The sequence below is a fragment of the Dendrobium catenatum genome, unplaced genomic scaffold (genome assembly GCF_001605985.2).
Source record: "Dendrobium catenatum unplaced genomic scaffold, ASM160598v2 fragScaff_scaffold_243, whole genome shotgun sequence".
NCBI classification, from domain to species: Eukaryota; Viridiplantae; Streptophyta; class Magnoliopsida; order Asparagales; family Orchidaceae; genus Dendrobium; species Dendrobium catenatum.
The window spans coordinates 1,315,132-1,328,049 of NW_021318705.1; the positions used below are offsets into that span (position 1 = coordinate 1,315,132).

At 36.5% G+C, this 12,918-nt stretch overlaps 1 protein-coding gene across 1 annotated transcript in view; it reads right to left on the bottom strand.

The window, feature by feature from the left end:
* The window catches only part of LOC110094714 (plant UBX domain-containing protein 10), a 19,600-nt gene extending 7,307 nt beyond the window's left edge, over window positions 1–12,293 (bottom strand). Inside the window, exons 1-2 of the mRNA XM_020820012.2 lie at window positions 11,337–12,293; window positions 383–553 (exon numbers count right to left, since the gene is read on the bottom strand). Of these exons, the coding sequence (XP_020675671.1) occupies window positions 383–553; window positions 11,337–12,152 (987 nt within the window). The 5' untranslated portion in view covers window positions 12,153–12,293. The remainder of the gene's footprint in view (window positions 1–382; window positions 554–11,336) is intronic.
* Between the last annotated feature and the right edge of the window lie 625 nt (window positions 12,294–12,918).

A 12,918-nucleotide genomic window follows, 5' to 3' on the forward strand; every position in this document is an offset into this window, starting at 1 on the left:
GTAAACTTATGTTAAGAAAGGTAGGGGTAGACCTAAAAAGACTTGGTTAGAAAATATTAGGAATGACCTTTCTTTATTAGATTTAAATAAGAATTTGACTTTTAATAGGACACAATGGAGAAAAAGGATTCATGTAGCCGACCCCACGTAGTGGGATACAGGCTTGATGTTGTTGTTGTTGTTGTAATCAGATTAAAGCTTCAATAAAAACTCAAGAAAACGGAGCCTGTTGATCAACTATATTTAGCGTTATCAAAAAGTGTACCTGATCAGCTTCGGCTTGATGTTGTTGTTGTTGTTGTAATCAGATTAAAGCTTCAATAAAAACTCAAGAAAACGGAGCCTGTTGATCAACTATATTTAGCGTTATCAAAAAGTGTACCTGATCAGCTTCAAGTGCTTCTCTATATGCAGCATCCTGCTCCTCTCTTAGGCGAAGATTGTTCCTCCGCTCCTCTGCCTCAAGTCTTGCCGCAACAAGAGGTGCATTACTCTCTTCCAAAACACGCTGAAGGATGGATAACATTTCTTCAGGAGTTTTGAGCCCCTCAACCTGAAATTACAGAGGATATGAAAAAGGATAATGAATAGTACATATCAATAATATAGATAGAACGCAGGCAAAGTTAAAAGTGAAAAGTACAAAAGCCCTCCTTTGATGAAATATTTGATTACTCAAACTAACTAATAAATGTTAAGAAAGCATACAAAGCAGTGCTTCAGAATAGTTATCAATGGCTATCACACAACAGAAGCAAGCATCTATTTACATACTAGCAAGACAATAGAAGCGAAGTCCTCTTTGTCTTTATCGTCTGTTTAAAGGACATTTTAAATAGAAAGGCTTTTAAAGGTAAATATAAGAAATTTAGTGCACTGTCATCAGCAGATGTGAGGAACATCAGACCCATGAATTGATAAGAATAGAGAGCTGTTAAAGATCTATTAACTCTCTCAACATGACTTGGCAAGCATCACTATAATAGTTGAGTTGCGATTCATATGAAGGGTAAAATGCTTGTTAAGTTCAGTGAAGCTTCTCATAGTCATCGTCATCACCATTTAGCCTTGTCCCAACTAATTAGAAATTAGAATTAGCATTATGATTCATTATTTTTCTTTCATTCCTATTGAGTGTCTTTAAATGTATTAAAGATATTATCTGCAAATCATTTTGAACATCGATCCACACAATCTTTAGGCTTACCCATTTTCTTTCATAATCTTCTTAAACTTATTTTATTGATTGGGCTAACATTTTATACTGTTTATTTTATACCATATATTAAGCAATACTGAGAAGATTTTTTATTTTTTCTTTTTCAATTATTATACTTGTTTATTTCCTTTTACTCTATAAATAATTTTTTTTGTATAAATTTCCATTGAAAGAATAAACATCAAAACTTTTCTAGCCACTACATCTTTTCTACAATATTTAAAAGTTAAAGCTATGAAAAAATGAGAAAGTAACATCCATGGCTATTAAAAATAATGGAAGGTCAAAACTTGCTAAAAAATAGAATCAACTCGAATTCTAATTATGTTGACTTCGAGCTCCTCTCTTGAACTCAAAGAAAGATGTTCCACTGTGTCATTGTCTATGGGATGCAAGAAGTGTTCCCTAAAAAAAAGTTAGACAAGAGGAAGGTACTAAGCATGCGATATATCGAGTTTTCCATCCTTCATGAAAGTTTTATGAGACTTGCGCCTCAACTTGGTTGAGGCCCGCCTCGCCTCACTGGCATGAGGCTTACGCCTCACGCTATATATATTAAAACTTACATAAATCTTGAAGTAAATGCCCGACATTGAAATCTATAGGAGAGGAGGAAGGGGAGAGAGCAGTTCATCATAATGATGATTCAAATGAAGAACCCCTTAGTGATGACAGTGTTGATGACTTATGAGTTCTTATGTGATATATTTATTTTTGAAAATTGAAATTATATTTTAATGAAAAGAATACTCAGATTTGGGAAAGATGGAATTTCACTTCATATCTTATGCTTTTTTATGTTTTAATCATTCACTCATTAGTATATAAAAAATTTATCATTTTCTGTTTACGCAATCTATTGATTTTGAGGCTAACGCCTCAAAATGCCTTGAGGCTTACACCTCGCTTCACGAATGAAGAACGCCTCAATACCTGAATACGCAATTTTAAACATTGGTTATGCCTAAGAAATCTTTGAAGATTGGTTTTTCATCCAGAAAGTACCCAATCATTGTAAGGACAATGAAGACTTTCTACTCAATAATCATAATCAACATTACAATAAAATTCACTTTAAAGGTCTGTTTGAGACATCTTTTGATTTCTTTCTAGCTCTCCTATTATTCATTGTACTCCCCTAATAAGTTTGCATGATGTACTCTTTATTTACCTTTGTACATGTTTTTACTTAAGATGCTACTATTTGATCAGGAAAACTCAGTACCATGATAATCCTCCACCTGAATACAAAAAAGAAATGCAGTTTTACAAATAAAATCTTGAGGTATTCCCAAGAACAGCCAACGCTATATTAAAGCCTAGCTTGGCGATAAAAAATCTAATGCAGGGATGAATGGACTCTTTTCTTATGGCGAGTCTGCATCTCTGTCTCAACAAACTGCATGTCTGAATAGTTCTAAACCTGCATAACTTGCGAAAGTTCAGTCTCTAATACACAATTGGACACAAAATGCTAATGCAAAAAGGGACAAAATATGCAAGTAGAAGATTCTCAGGTCCTTGCACTGTTAATGAAAATATCTCCCGGAAAGATCTAGTGCTCCTGTGCAATCCGCTGGTTGGTGAAGGCCATTACAACCACACAAAAAAGGATCGGACGCCTTGAGATTATAACTCATCTTAAACCTTTCCACTTGTTCATGAGAGGAAACACCAACCCGAAGCACAGCCATTCAATGCAAAAGACTTCCATGGCAGGCTGGTCCAAAGAGTGCAAGTGCATAAGCAAAGAGTGCCAGTACGTGCATAAGCTTAAACTCATGCCCCAATCACTGGAGCACATTTAGGTGGTGTCAATAAGTCAAGTTGAGCTCGAGTCACACTTAACTTGAGCTTAACTCACCTATGTCATGTTAGGCTCGAACTCGAGCTTGAGCTCAGCTCGAGTTTGTATTTGAAGTCGACCTTGACTCATTGGATTAGCAGAAGGCTCGAGCTCAACTTCTAAGCTCAAGTTTTGTCCCCCAATTTTTTTATACCCTCGATGTTAAAAAGCGATGAAGTCGCGAGAGGAGCTCACTTGAGAAGGTATTGACGAAGAAGATGTCACATGAGAAGCTCACTAGGGAAATCATTGACAACGAGGTAGTAGCAACAAAAGCCCACTTAATAGGGCATCAACAAGATAGCGTTTAAAGAAGAAGAAAAGTTTAAGACTTGTGGCATTTGATGAAGAAGGGAGTTCATGATACTTATTGGAGAAGGCATCCAAAATTTCATGTAAAAAGGGAGGGAAACAAGATTTAAGATTATGTAGGATTTAACCCAACGATTCGAATAGCCAATGAGTCAAACCTCACCAAGCTTAAACTCAAGCTCATATAATATATGTCAAGTAATATGAGCTCAACTTTGTGGCTTGAAAAGCTCAACTTGTGAGGTCATTAATGAGTCAATGCTAAGCCATCATGTGAGATAGCTTGACTTGGATTCCTAAGTAGTGGTGTCAAAATGGATTTTCAGGTTGGATTTAGGTCCAAGCTGAAAATGACCCGTTACTATTTGACCATACTCAAACCCAACCCGATTCTGGAAACAAGTCAGAAATTCGAACTTGGACCTGACGCGCCCCAAACCCGGGTCGACCCGACCTGACACGGCTAACCCTTCATGAGCGAGGGTCGAGTGCAGAGCGGGGCGTGGCCCAATGGGGGCGAGGCGAGAAGTGCGGGTCGCAGTGCGCGCAGTGGGTGGAAGCAGTAAGGGTAGCAGTGTGAGCGCGAGCTGGGCACGGGCTAGCTAGGCAAGCACTGCGGGACATTAAGTGGGAAGTGTGGGCGTGAACAGTGGGCAGGTCATTTCCGGGTTAGCGAGTTGACCCAAACCGACCCGATTTTTTAAACGGGTTGGAAATCAGAACTTGAACCCGACCAGTTCGTTAAACGGGTCGACCTAAAATCGAATTTTCCAGGTCAAGTTTGGGTCGAGTTTTCAGGTTGTGTTATAAATTGACACCCCCACTCCTAAGCATGTTTATGAACCCCTTTGATACCAAATTTAAACGAGAAGTAAATTCAAGGCCAAAATTCCTCTTTAAGGTGCCAACAAAGTCAATTGTCTCAGATATAACTAGAGAGAGAGAGGGAGGGGTCAGGCTACCATATTTGGGTTGCCTGCAGGGAAGAGTGATGCCTATGATGCCAAGAGATGATATCCAAGAGATGATATTATTTCAACATTCAAGGGTTTTTATAACCCTATTTTGAAAAACTAAAATTGTTCCTGAGAACCAAAGTAAGAAATGCACCCCCCAAAACATGCTTTGCCATTACAACCACTATGAAATTGACAATAAACTTTTTCTACTATTTTTTTTTGTAACGATGAAAATTTATTACATGTAAATGAAAAGGATACATAGAGAAGCAATTACAAAGTATTGCCCATAGAAAAATCAAAGAAACAAAATAAATTGGATCAAGATAAAAAATAAGTTGAGAGCATAATATTTATCCAAATGAAGAACAGCAGTCTCTTATTTAGACTTTTGATAAGTCAAGTATGCTAAAATCATCAGGACAGTTATTATGTCTAGCTTGAAACCTAGTAAAATAGGGGGATGAAAGATGAAACAAAATTACTCAAAAAAATAGACCTTTATCTACTAAACTAGGTAAACTTATGATAGAATCTTAAGAATTGAACACTGCTTGAATCTTCAACAATCTGCACTTCAGAACTATTATGACTAACATTGTAAAACACAGTTGTAATGTCAAAGGGGTAATGAGAGTATAAGTAACTAAGGGACCCTCAACAAGCTGATAGATAACTTTCCTAGGAATGGCTCATGAAGTATATATATATATATGGAAGAGAGGGGGAATAGTGACATCAAACAACTAAGCATTAGTATAGAATGGCACGAATACAATAGAGGAAGCTCGAGTAGATTCCGAAGCATGAGAACATTCTAGAGTTGACAAGGCTAAGGGAACAACTTCCACGCAAGTTGATAATTTCTATTTAATATACATAATCCTTATGTGTGCATAACATGATGAAATAGACCTTTCTTGAATAGTAAGGTCCCCAAAAAATGATTTTTTTAATTCTGGAGAGCCTTGAAGTAGTTAACATATCCAATATCAAAGATTTTGCAAGATTAACAATATGAGGGCAAGCCATCAATTATCACTTTTTGTTAATAAACACATATTGAAGTGCCAATGCATACCTCCCTTGCCAAAGAAGCAGAACGTCTATTTCAAAAAGAAATTTAGCCATAGATGGTTGGGAGAGGATGGCGGTCAACATCCACTTGTAGTGGTTTGCCAAAAATTGATCCCAGTGAGTTTAGTGTACATTGATTGATTGAGTGGACATGAAGATAGCAGAAAACTACCCATATTAGGGTAATAGGTGGATCCTCAGAGGTATCAATGTATGAAAATCACTTCAGTATATGCATTGGGAGACCGTTCAAATATGAATGATAAAAGAAAAGTTATAGTTTGATAAGCAAATGACAATGATCAAGAAGGACAACATAGAAATTGTTAATCATATGCATATCAAACATGAGAGTATGAATAATTTCTAAAGTTGGGCGGCGCCAAAGAAAATTTTGTCAACAAAACTACAGGAAAATAGTGCTGTCGGTATAAAAATTTTAGACTAAAAAATATGCGAGTAGGCATGAAAGATAAGGTAGCTTATCTTGAGTAGAAATGCAGAATACAAACCATACTAAGAGATTACAAAATTTTGGCAGAAGAATATGGCTATAAAGAAACCTTCACCCTAACAACATCAGTGAAAAAAATAGGAACATAAGCTCAATAAGAATAATTGTATCATGATTGAGCAAAATTATCAAAGTTAATAGGCCATAAACATCCACAAGAACAAAAGGCAACAAGAAGTGGTCCATGGGAGCACCAATATCAAACAAAACAACAGTGGGAGAAAATGAAACTAGGAGCATTAGTGTGGGATCCATTACAAGAGTACAAGTGGAACAAGATTCCATGATAGTAGGCTTTGCAAGGAGAGTTGTAAAAGATATTCCAGCCTGCCCGAAAAAGGGCATCAATAGAAGAGTGGCAGATAGGCCTCGACAGAGATAGCATGAGGCGAATTCTCAATGTTGGTGCCAACAAGCACCAACAAATGAGGTGAACAGCTAGGGGTTATGAAGCACAGACACTTTTAAATTCTCTGCCAGGGTCAGGGACCGCTGACAGCCAGGGCCTTAGCACGTTAGCAGCCATGGACTTCGCAAGGGGCCATCCAGGGCCTTTGCATGTTGCCAGCCAGGCAGGCAGCCAAGGCCTGGGCACGCTGAAATTGTATCGAACACAGACACAGCTCCAACACACCCTGACGTGCATCCAAAGCTTACGAAATTATAATGAAGTTTTAAAGTGTGAAATTAAATTCCGACACTTTCTGGACATAATGGAATATACACGAATCATGACGAGGCATATAAAAATGTGACAAATAAAATTGAATGCACATAAATAATTCTCATATATCTTATCCCTTGTGCCCTACCATTTACAATTGTGCGCATCCTGTGTCTATGCTATGCAATCTTCGGTCTCCCCCTCTTATTTAAAGGCAAACCAATCCCATGCCCTGGCCAACCATCTCTGCCTCTTCTTCTACACGCAACAACTATCGACTCCCAAGTTGCACGACTCTCATTGACTTCTCCCAAGCTATGCGACTCTCATTGACTTTGCGATGCTGCAGCATAGTAATAAAATGACATGGAAGCCAAGTTAATTTATTTTCTTTGAGCTTTTTTTGGCAGTGCAACTTATTTACCTTTGCTTGTATTGAGATTGTGAGTAATTTCTTTTTTTTTATTGTCCTTCTTGAAAGGAATACTTATGCAAATTTCTTTAATTATTAATAACATTTTTTCTTTCATAATTATAATTTTTGTCTATGAAGTATATGTATATGATATTTTATTTTATTATGTGATCTCTTTAGTAAAAAATTGCACGAAATTATATGTTTTTATTAATAATTTATAAAAGTATAACAATGTGTTCATGGTATGTCACATCCTACTTTTTACAATTATGTCATCTCGCTATGTTCTTGTCCCCATATCCATGTGCATGCTACATAGGCAAGGGGTAGTCCCGTAAAATGACAAGAAAGTCCAGCTGTAGATAGGAAGGCAAGGGAGGCAAAGATGGGTTTCCATCAAAGATGTCAATGATAAAAGAAATGGATTGGCATTGAGCTTGAACACAATTGTACGAGTGAATGCCGAGACAAGCAATAAGCTATAGAAAAGAAAGTCACAAGAGATAGCGATCGGGATGGATAGGCAAAGTAATTGCGAACATGAGAGTTGGATCAAGAGGAATAAGGCGGAAGGCAAAAGAGTGTCCTAGGGGGGCAGAGGTAGGATGACAATAACAATGGGTGGTCAAAAAGAGAGGACATGGTCATAAGAAAAAAAACTAAGGTCATGGGCACAACGTTCATGAATGTTGAGGTTATATTTCCATGTAATGTCTTAGTTTTAAACCATTCACTCTACTTTTGAAAAATCAAAATACCATGAAAAAATGATTCAATAATGGAAGCAAAGTATTTCATAAAATATTATCAATCTCAGAATATATAATACAATAAGCACACAATTGAATATGCACAAATGAAGATGAAAAAATAAGCAAAGGAAAATAGAAATGGTCATGCATGAGAATATCCAATGACATGATTGTGGATGGACAAACAGATCAAGCTTGTTAGGCTCCTCTCATGCTTATATCAATCTCAGCATTTTCCCATCTCAATAATCAGAGTTCATTCCCTTCTAATTTTCCTTAGTCCTTATTTTGTAACAATCTCTATCATTGACTCATACATCATCTCTATCAATTATTGTTTAAAATTATACAATAAGAAACATACCTCATGTTTTTTCACATTTTTCATGCCACATGGGGGCTATGAAAATGCATACACCTCATCATGGAGGCGCACCTCAACATAATTAGGTTGAGGTGTGCAACTAAAAAGAAATTAGGGTTAGAATGCTAAAAAAAATTAATAAATAAAATAATCGCTCTACAGGTGACTTCTCATCCATACACATGCATGCCGCCGCCGCCACTGTAGCGCCACCACCACTTCCTCCTTGTCAAGCCTTCTTCCTCCACAGCACCTCTTCCTCCATCATATCTCCTCTTCTTGCCAGTAATAATAGATATTTTTTCTTAACCTAAAATTTTTGCTTTGTTTTTTTAGGATTTCTTATTTTTGTGAATATTTTCATTTATAACTTTTTTATTTAAACTTTTCATTTTAGGATTTTCAAGAATAGTTAGAGATAAAGAGAAAACTACAATGGAAAATAGAAAAGACCCGACATGGAAATTAAGTGTGCACGTGAAATTTTATGCAAGTAACTTGGCAATATTTTATAGGTTTCTATGATCAAAGCCTTAAATCGCCATCCATACATGAGCTTAGGACTTGGATACTGGAGGAGGAACTAAATAGCACTAAGAGAGTTATTGAGGAGATCAAAAGAACTTCAACATAGATTGGAGTTACTATCATTTCTGATGTTTGTCTACTATGAAAAATAGGAGCTTGGTCAACATTTTAATTAGCAATTCCTATAGCATTATTTTTTAAAGTCGATTGAAGAATAGAATTAGGTTTAATAGTATAAGTTGTCGCTAACAATGCTAGTGCTTACTGGGCGGCAAAAAATAAATTCATGGAGAAGAGAAAACATATGTATCGGACTCTATATGGGACAAATTGCATAGACTTAACTCTTAAAAAACTTGAAGAGTTGCCTCAACACAGAAATGACTTAACCAAAGTTAAGAAGATTAACCAAGTTCATGTAAAATCACAGTCGAGTTTTGACTTTGATGAGAAAGTTTTCTAATAAAGAACTCTTAAAACCCACGACAACTACGTAAAACATCTTGAAACAAGACAATCATTGAAGGCTATGTTCACCTCCACACAATAGTTAACCTATATTTGGGCTAAGAAACCTAAAGGCAAATAAGTCAAAAAAATTATTTTGAATGATTGGTTTTGATTAAGTGTAAGTTATGCTATAACAACAATTAAGACTTAATTCAAACTTTAAGAATAATTGATACAGAGAAAAAGTCCAATGATCTTCAGTTATAATACGATGAAAATGGCTAAAGAGTTGATAGCACATAACTTGGGAGGAGATAAATACATCTACAAGAACATTTGGGAAATAATTGATGAGAAGTGGGAACCTTAGCTTTATCGTTGCATGCCACAAAATACTATCTTAATCCTCAATTTCAATATCTTGGGAACAAGTCAACTAATCTTGAGATCAAATTTGATTTTTCCCACTATATGTATAGATTGATAATTAGCTCAACTGAGAGGGGAAGGGCCGATCTTCAACTTATAAAATTTAGAATTAAAAAGCGATTTTTTAAACTATAGCAAAACAATGATACAATTGTAAAACATTCTAAAGTTAATTTTTGGGCATTACAAGCAAAGTTACAACAAACTTATATACTATGTTAATTGTCTTTTTTCTTTAATCAATTGAATTTTGGATTCAATTTAGAGATGACACTCCAAAATTATAATAATTTGCTATCAAAGTATTAAGCCTTAAATGCACGTTATCTGGATGTGAGAAGAATTGGAGAAAATATGAGCTGGTTCATATTAAAAGAAATCGTTTGACTACCTTAAATATGAACTCCTTTATTTATATTATGTACATCATAAGGATAAAGGATAAACATTTGAAAAAAAAAAAACTTTCTTTGCAGAATGACAAAGATCTATTAGTTTGTAAGATATGTTGTTAAATGATGAATGGCACGTGAAGGATAACAATGAAATTACACCAAAATGGAAAGAGGAAAATCTCAATATTGATCTCTTCGATAAAATAAGTAAGATCAACAAATCCAATACAAGTTAGCACGAAATTAATAGAACTATTTTTATAAAGATTTATGTAATTGAAGTTATAACCATCAACATAGTCATTATTTTAAAATTTTGTTAATGTTCTTCTTAGTTTTTTAATAATTAGAGAAGAAAAAAAATGTTTGAGATCGAAAACTAGGAGGAAGATTGCGAGGATGTTTACAAACTAAGGAAGAAAATAGAGAGAAAGTAATTAATTATAATGATGATTCTAATGAAGACCCAATAAGTGATGAGAGTGCTTGAGACTTTTGAATTTAAAAATTATAATCTTAGTGGCTTGGATTAATTATTAATGCTAATTTGGGATTGAGAGAGTATTATTTTGACGAACTTACTTTGACTTGTTATCCTCTTACTTTGATATTTTACTTTGATGTTAGTATGAAACTTCTTATTTCATACTTCGATGTCAATAAGGTACCTCATACTTTGCGCAATTTATTAATTGCAAAACTTAAACGCCTCAAGATTTACACCTCGCCTTACGAACATAGAATGCCTTAATACCTAATTGCATAGTTTCAAATCTTGCCACCATCAAAACTCAATCATTGCATTACCGTCTTCTAATTTTATTATTTGATTTACTTCTCTAATAATTTTTGCAAGACGTACTCTTCCGCCCATTTCTTACATGTCTTTACTTAGGAGGCTACTATTTGACTAGTAAAAGTCAGTACTATAGTAAATAAATAACCTTCATCTTAACATAGAAAGGCCTGCAGATTTAGAATTCAAAACAAGAGGGATTCCCCAAGAATGGCCAACACCAAATTATAACCTAGTTTGGTGACATAAATATTTAACACAAGGATGAAAGGACTCTGTTCTTCTTGAAATTATCTAGAACAACTTAACAGAAACAAACTTCAATACTTAATAGTTCAATTCATGTTCATAAAGTTATGAGATAACTAATAACGAGTCATTGGGAGGAATTAAAGGCTTTAAATTTGGGTAAAGCCTAGTTGATGTATTCGCCTTCTCAACAATTATTGTTTTCTTCAAAAGCATAATAGTTTAATGGAGATTCAAGGCTGCAGTTCAAAATATGCAAATACTTAGACACAGAATGCATCTTCAAATTAATGGTGAAGAAACCTAAATCTGCGACTACAAGATTCTCAGGTCACATAAACTGTGAAGGATCTAGAGCAGATACCTGCTCAAGAAGTGCAATCCGCTGGTTGGTAGAGGCCATTACGACCGCACAGAAAGGGAAACGCGACGCCTTGAGGCTGTTGCTCATCTTAAACCCTTCGCTCCCGCGGATGCTCCCTCCCCAACAAACAAAATTCTCGTTCACGAAAGAAGCTACCAACCCGGAGCACAGGCATTCTGCACAGAAGACCGGCACGTCAGGGTGGTCCGGCGAGTGCAGATACACAAAAAGCAGCTTGAACTCCCGCTGCGATCGCTGCAGCGCGTCCATGAACCCCTCAACCACGAAATTTGGGCGGGAGGCTGAGGCAGCGCCAAAGTTCCTCTCGAAGACGGCGACAAAGTCAGCAGCCTCGGCAGCAGAGGCCGAAACAGGGAGTAGACGGTCAGACTCCTGCTGCTGGCGGGAAGGAACGAAGCCTAAGATACCAAGGGAACGAGAAAGGACGCTGCCGGCAACCCAAGCGCCAAGGCCCACGGCGCCAGATATGAGGCCTATGCCCCCGGACACTACGTAGAAAGGTAGAGTGATCAGCTTCCAGGTAATGCCGGGAGAGGCCTGCGGTGCGCCATCAGTTACCGATGAAGAAGCATCGGCATATGCCCCGTCCGCGGGGGCTGATGAGGCTGATGGGGCTGATGGAACGAATGCGCGAGACGGTGACTCAGCGGTGGAGGTGAAAGAAGAGATAGCCAGCTCGAGGTCCCAATTGTGGGCAGAAAGGATTTCTGTACATAGATCGGTGTCTTCCAGGCCTGTAATAGCTTGGAAATAGGCCAATTTGTCATCCAATCCGCTGCCGCCGGGATCCGCCATCGCTCTATTTCCTCTCCAACACTTTTCCGTTGGCTTATCGTCTTCCTCCCGTAGAAAATTAGGGTACCTGAGGCTCGCGCCTTCGCTTCTGAGAACGAATTGATGGGTCTATGAATACGAATGATTTCCTTTGCGGGTTAACTGTTACCACAGCCTAAAAGTTGTTATTTATGGTATTTTTGGGAGGTGAAATGCAAAATTGCGCATTCCCCCGGACCAATCGGTCCAATACTCGAAGTAGATGATTAGTGAAAGCCTGTTAATAGCTTCGTTTGAGGCCGTTTTTTTTTTAATAAATTTTTAGTAAAAAATTTTTAAATTAAAATTTTTTATGTTTAAAAATTATTTAAAAGAAATTTTATTTTAAATAAAGTCTAAAACAAATGATAAAAAGACATGACCGTAAATTTGTTGGAACTGTTTTCTTTGTCATGTAGCAAATCACGTGATAAATTAGATGCAATTGAATCAAATTACTCTTAGCCTATGTTGCATAGATATGGGTACAGTAACACAGATACGACACGATACGGATATGGAATACGCCAATTCTTAAAATATAGGGTACGGGTATGGCGCAGACACGGCATTATAATTTCTAAATCATATTAAAAAAATTTAAAAAGTAATCAAAGCATAATATTTGAAATGACAAAAAAAATGAAAGCAACATCATTTGTACCCTTGAGCTTATAATATCAAAATAAAAGTACGCATTGAGTCAAGGGAAGAGCTAAAACTCATTGCCTAATAAAAATTTTGTGGC